This window comes from Sinocyclocheilus rhinocerous, unplaced genomic scaffold (genome assembly GCF_001515625.1).
Source record: "Sinocyclocheilus rhinocerous isolate Xijiao unplaced genomic scaffold, SAMN03320098_v1.1 scaffold597, whole genome shotgun sequence".
In the NCBI taxonomy this organism is placed as follows: Eukaryota; Metazoa; Chordata; class Actinopteri; order Cypriniformes; family Cyprinidae; genus Sinocyclocheilus; species Sinocyclocheilus rhinocerous.
The window spans coordinates 586,087-592,774 of NW_015649570.1; the positions used below are offsets into that span (position 1 = coordinate 586,087).

At 37.3% G+C, this 6,688-nt stretch overlaps 1 protein-coding gene across 1 annotated transcript in view; it reads left to right on the forward strand.

Moving 5' to 3' along the window:
- The window catches only part of LOC107710712 (uncharacterized), a 14,955-nt gene extending 8,478 nt beyond the window's left edge, over positions 1-6,477 (forward strand). The window contains exons 3-10 of the mRNA XM_016515546.1: positions 2,781-3,361; positions 3,468-3,535; positions 3,613-3,827; positions 4,009-4,259; positions 4,348-4,485; positions 4,998-5,157; positions 5,460-5,507; positions 5,661-6,477. Of these exons, the coding sequence (XP_016371032.1) occupies positions 2,781-3,361; positions 3,468-3,535; positions 3,613-3,827; positions 4,009-4,259; positions 4,348-4,485; positions 4,998-5,157; positions 5,460-5,507; positions 5,661-5,920 (1,721 nt within the window). The 3' untranslated portion in view covers positions 5,921-6,477. The remainder of the gene's footprint in view (positions 1-2,780; positions 3,362-3,467; positions 3,536-3,612; positions 3,828-4,008; positions 4,260-4,347; positions 4,486-4,997; positions 5,158-5,459; positions 5,508-5,660) is intronic.
- The last annotated feature ends 211 nt before the right edge of the window (positions 6,478-6,688 follow it).

A 6,688-nucleotide genomic window follows, 5' to 3' on the forward strand; every position in this document is an offset into this window, starting at 1 on the left:
GGAGCCAATAGGACTTCAGGAAAGGTTGGAAGGGAAGGAGTTCCCATAATGGAGAAATATCTCTGTGATGTCTCGTTCCCGCTCTCAGGGAACCGAGGTTACGATAGTAACCGGAGCGTTTTGTATACAAGTGTAATAACAGCAATAACAGTAGCGGAACAGTGAATCGTGTCTACACCGGACGCGACACCGCCGCGCAGCTCGCGTCCTGTAGACAGGGTGTATTTAACGGTGTATTTAACTTTCTTATTTAGGCTACTTTCTTGTTTAACTGTATTATTTCTTTGATATTTATTTCAGTGTTTTGCAGGCTGCGTATTCACTGACGGAAGTGCTAAAATAAACACGAGCTGACGAGTTAAATCGGGTGTGTTAGAAATGAGTGAGACAGCTAGTGCTGGGCTGCTCCAGGACAGTTTTGAAAACCATTTCAGAGACATGTTCTTAAATGTGACTCATATAAAATATATTACATGCATGCACAGTTTTATGGCAGCTTTAATCGCTTTTTTGGTAACTTCATGACTTAACTGACCACTGCATTGCATGCACGTAGTTTATTTCGTGCTTTGATATGAAAGGATACAGGCTACAGCGCGCGCCGGCGCCTTTGTGCGTGCAATTGAAGAGCGCGTGCTGCGAGCACAGTACCGTTCCCGCGCTCGCTTGACTCGCGCCTGGCACCAAAGTGAAGGGGAGCGTGCGTCTGAAACGTCTCCCGTTCTCAGTCGTTCTGCGACTGAATAAATGCACTTGTCAAGAGAAAAAGTGACAGAAGCAGCAGTTGTGAGTGGGGGGGCCAACCCTAGCCCCGCCCCTGCGTGAATTGCGTTAAATATTTTTAACGCATTAAACTGAAAAAAATAATCGCGGTTCTGTTGTGTTTGTTTTATTCTGAGAATAGACATGATCTTCTTTCCTCACCCGAATTGCTCCACAACTTGTAACATTCTAAATCAACATTTGGAGGTGATAAATACTATATTAAGGCAATTATTATACAGCGTTTTATGTGTGTAACATTACTTCGAGCCTGTCAATCAACATTAGCCACTTACAGGATAACGCAAGGACATCTCTGCCAAAATTTTGTTCCCATGTGTTCAGAGATTAGAATATAAAGTTTACAAAATGTTTTATGTATATTAGCGCTACGAACCAGAATCTGCCCCACCTAAATTTACGGTCAGGAGCCGCGCTGCATAACTTTGGGTGTGGTCGACTTATTTTCACGGGAGTCACCTTTTTAGACTTTTAGTGACTCACCGAAAGCACTTGAGGCGCCAAGGACGACACATCCAACTTGTAAAACCTGGCGAAAATATTCTGTGAAGACCAGCCAGCTGCATGGCATATATCCCAAATATGTGCATGTGCCTTTAGACCAGGCCCATGAAGAGGCGAGAGCCCTCGTCGTATGGACTCTGATGCTGAGAGGGCATTCCTGTCCCTGGCTCGCATAAGCTGACACGATAGTGTCCACTGTCCAGTGAGAAAGACTCTGCTTAGATACTGCTCGTCCCTTAAAACAGCCACCACAGCCCATGAAGAGTTGGTTAGACTGTCGAAAAAGACTGTCGAAAAATGGCTGAGCGGTCAATATAAATCCTTAAAGGGGTATGATGTTGCTAAAAAGAACATTATTTTGTGTATTTGGTGTAAATGAAATGTGTTTATGCGGTTTAAGGTTCAAAAAACACATTATTTTTTCACATACTGTACATTATTGTTTCTCCTCTATGCCCCGCCTTTCTGAAACGCTTCGATTTTTACAATAAAACCTGCTCGGGAGCAGGGTAGCTATAGCGTAAGTTATGGTGACGAAACCCACTCAAAACCAACCCGCCTTCTTGAGCCCGAAAACTCAAGAGTTTGCTAAAACTAAACGTGAACTTACCTGGGTAAAAACGAAACCGGCTTTGTGCTACAGGCCACTGGTACAATTTTTTTTAACCATATGTTAAATAACACAGTTTCTTTTATTGGTACAGACTACACCCTGTTTGGCAGAATTTACAATGTGAAATTCATTGGTTCCTCAATGAATAAGGTAGGGCTGGGCAACTTTGGTCCTGGAGGGCCACTGTCCTGCAGAGTTTAGCTCCAACCCTAATCAAACACACCTGCCTGTTGCTTTCTAGTGATCTTGAAGACGATTAGGTTGTTCAGGTGTGTTCGATTAGGGTTGGAGCCCTCCAGGACTGAAGTTGCCCAGCCCTGGAATAAGGTTTACTTGTTGTTATGCAGTGATTTATTTAAATAAAACACTGCATATATTTACAAAATAGTTCAACTATTTTCTTATTCCTCTATTAAACATTGCCCAGGTCAAACCCAAACAAATTACCCTTGTTTAAAGAGGCCATTGTCCTGAACCCTTTTGTTTAGTATTTATGATCGCTAAATACATTTATTCAATATATTTATTAGAATATCATTGCAATGTAAAATATCTTGTTTAATAAGAGTGACCATTTATTAATGATGTATTAATTAATTTGAAGATTACATTTTAGGAGTCATTCATGCAAAAAATTTAAAATTAAGAAAACTTGCATGCAAAAAAGCATGCATCAGTGTATGCAAAGTAAATGTAATTTAGAAATGGCAAATAACATTGTCATGTTTTATGACATCATTTGTATGCAATTGTCATATCTCCAAGATGAGCAATGTGTACTTAAGAGATATTTAATTTACCTATAAAAAAATCCAGGTTAAACAAACCTCAGTAACATGTCAGCTGTCTCTTTATACTGCTGCTTGTTTTTCTTAAATAGGTGAAAGCCCTCTTCTCACAGAGATGAGAATTTGGCTCATGAGTTTCAGTGAAACAGAAAAATCTGTTCTAAACCTGATTTTTGATAAAGGAAATTATGATGAAGCCGGCAGTGGGAGGCTTAAGACTTTCAAAGGTGCAATGAACAAGAAGACTGTGCACTTGGTTGATATTGATATCTGCAATGCCAAGAGGAGTCTTCGATGGGAAAAACCGACTCTTGGGCCCCATGCCATTCTACTTGCATTTTCTCTGCATGATGACAGATTCACAGACCAGACCAAAGAGATTGTTGAAAATTTGGAGTTTCTTGGAGAGAAATTCTGGACTCATGTCATTGTAGTATTTACAGAGGGAGACCGTAGTAGAGATGAGTATTCTGGAGCTCAGAGAAGTGTATTGGAGTGGCTTCTTGAAAAATGTGGACACAAATCCTACATCTGTGGCTATGCACCAGAAACTACAGAGAGGAGAGAGCTTTCAGAGAGGATACAGAGGATGATAAGGAGAAATAATTCAATGCATCTGGTCTTACCAGACATATCAGATAGAGATTCTCAATCCCCTTTAGACAGTTTAAGGGTAAGTCATTGATGAATTTATTTTACAATGATCTCTTTGCAAATGTAAATTAGTCTAATTTGACAATACAATTACAATTCACTTAGGCCATTTTTATTTTTCACAGAAGCTAGATGGGAAAGATTACTTGTTCACTCCTGAGGTCATCGTTCAAGAGGGGCAAAGGAAATACAGGTATTGTGTCAACAGATGTAAGATAATTGAGTGTATCAGTTTGTATTCATATTCTGTATTTCTTTGAAATCAAATAGGTTACAGTGCGACCATGCAGGCTGGTTCCATTGTAAGTTTACACAGATTGGTTTTAACATGGAGGGGGAAGGAGAGGTGCTATACAGCACTGTTCTTCAGGACAGCGACTGTCCAGTTCCTGCCAACTATTACCAAGCAGGACCCGTGTATGATATCAAGTGTGTCCAGGGTGAGCTGTCTCAACTCCGACTACCTCACTGTGAGACATCCATTGGTGAGTTGGCAATCTTATGAATAATATGAGATACTGAACATAATCTGTGAATAATACAAAGTGGAAACTTTTAAGAAATATCTTGTATAATATAAAAAATATAACACTTATTATATATTGTAAATGTACTAATTGTAGAGGTCATGGCAAAAAAAAAAGTTTTTTTTTTTTTATCTCATAGAGGATGCCTGCCACTTCATGTCAGTTATACATTACTCTAATCAGATGGTTGATATTCTGAAACCTCAGAATATCACAAGCACACATGTTACAGTGAGCATCCCAGAAACCTCAAACTTTTTTATTTCCAAAATGGTAAACTGGTTTACGGATCATTGGTCTAAGACACATGGCCAGGTGATATTATTCTATCTACAGCAAGCACATAGGCTGCATGTGTTTCTAAAACCACGCAATGTGGATCCCAGAGAGGTACATTTTAAATATATTTTTTTTAAATGCAGTTTCACCTTATTTTGGCTGACCTTTATAAACGACGTTACCCTTTCTCTCTTCTTAGGTGGAAAAATGTAATAAAGATTACACATTAATCCAAACAGCTTGTGAATGCATGCTTAAATATGAATGTGTGTACAGCATGTCCTGTGATCCTGTTGAGGAACATGGACCTTCAGTGAGGCCAAAGATACAACCGATGGTCAGTGTATGGACTGGAATAAGAATATGACATTTTCTCAAAGCATGAGTTATTTAATTTTTTTATTTTAAAGATTTTCTAATTGATAAATCATGGGGAAATTAGGCATCAAATAGTTTACATATTTAGTTTATCTATAATGTTGCTTATGTTCTATGAACGATCCCTGAAAAATACTTTGGGATGGTTGCTTTGCTGGAAAGTTCGATAATCATCAGCATCAATCAATGCACAGAAGTCATTACAATTCTTGCCAAAATACTGTGATCTTGAGAAACATTCTGAGAAACGTTCTGACTGATAGTGTATCTCCTAAACTTGATCATCTGCTATTTTAAAACCTCATTTTCAATCTGACTAATGTGTTTAAATGTTAAAACCGTCAATGTATTGTATGTCATCTCAAAAAATTCAAAGAATCCAATATTAAAGTTAGCAAAGTTTTTCTGAAATGTAGTTTTAGAGATGATGTCTTTGAATCAAACTTATTATCCCTCTCTTTCCTTTGTTAGGACACAAAACTTCATTGCACTAAGCAGTGGAAACATTACTATCCAACATTTGATATAAAGTTGCCAGATGGTGTGATGGATGTGGGTTTACACCTCAATAAGAAAAACCCCAAGAAAGGAAGGGTTGATGTTGTATGGAGCCGTGACATAACACTGACAGGTAAGTAATATACTGTACAGTTTATGTTACTGGAGTAAAGGTTTAGGAAGTAAATAACTGACATGACAATAATCCACCTAAAATAATAATCATCATAGACATTGGATACTTTTTATATGTTCAGCATTCAAGCTAGACTGCAACAATTGGGGCCCTTGTGCTGATCTACCTAAAAATATGAGCACCGCACAATGTTAAATATACATAAATTGTTTAAAGATTTTACTGATCAATTAAATCATTCATACAGTTAGTCTCAAAAGTTGAAAATGAAGAAGACTAACCAAGATTTTATCTTCCAGACTATACTGCAGAAAACAGGAGACCGAGTCTATCCACTGATGAGCAGTGTAAGCACATAACCTTGACATAATCTTAGGCTAGCCATTTTATTTACATTTGAATCAGCTAGTTTTAGAATTGTAGCAGAAGAAAATTAGCTTCCATCTCACAAAAATTTGAATACTGTATAAATTAAATGTGTTGATGACTATATTCTGCAGGTGTATCCTTTCTGAAAAAGAACAAAGCTAAACTTATCCAAAAGGTGAAAAATATTGATGCCATTTTAGATCACTTTGAAGACATTATTGTAGACGAACAGATAGATGAAATCGGAGCAATGACAACAAATCAGAAAAAAATGAGGAGAATCTTTAAGATCATAGAAGGACAAGGACTTTCATCGAAACGGATGTTTTTTGATTTGCTTTACCGGGAAGAACGATGTCTTATGGATGAAATGACAAAAGACAACAACTAACGCATGTGAGATGAACAACAGAGAAACTGAACAGGAAAAATTTATTAATTTATGTTCAAGCTCCTGCTATAACATTTGTCAAAGCATGTGATATTGTCATTGACCAGTGTATGTGACAGTCTTTTCAATTTTAGGGTTGTACTGCTTTACTGTGTGGCAATGTTTAGATAGATTGTGATGATTATGATTCAATGGGTTTGTCCTCCTTATGATCACCTCTAAGTTACTTGTAAATAATAGTGCTTCAGAAGTAGAAGTGAAATCATTTTCTGTATAAAGAGGTGCTGTAGATTATCTTTAAATGATAAACATTGTCAGTTCATAATGTAGGCTATGTCAAGTCTGGAGTAATATGTAAACTGGTGATTTTTTTTTTAAATTGCAATTTGATTCTCAGTCCTTGTGCATTAATATTTACAATTGAAAGAAACACGGTGATCTGCCTGTTATTTTGTGAGATATTGTGACACGTGGTTTTAAAATGAAAGAACACAGTGTTTAATTCATAAATGCATATGTTTGATGACTGTCCCATTGCACCAAATATTTTAGGGTCCTCAAGCCAATGACTAATAAACCATTAACATGTTTTTTTTAATGACAAATATAGTTTAACCCTTTAACCTTATTTGTACTTTGTCATGTGATATGTATGCCTATGTGCATGTTGTTTAAATTTGTTCTCATTCTGTAGTATTGTTATAATTAGTGATGGGACGATTGATACCGAGGCTCCGACGCAGTTTTCAAAGCACTATTGTATCACAC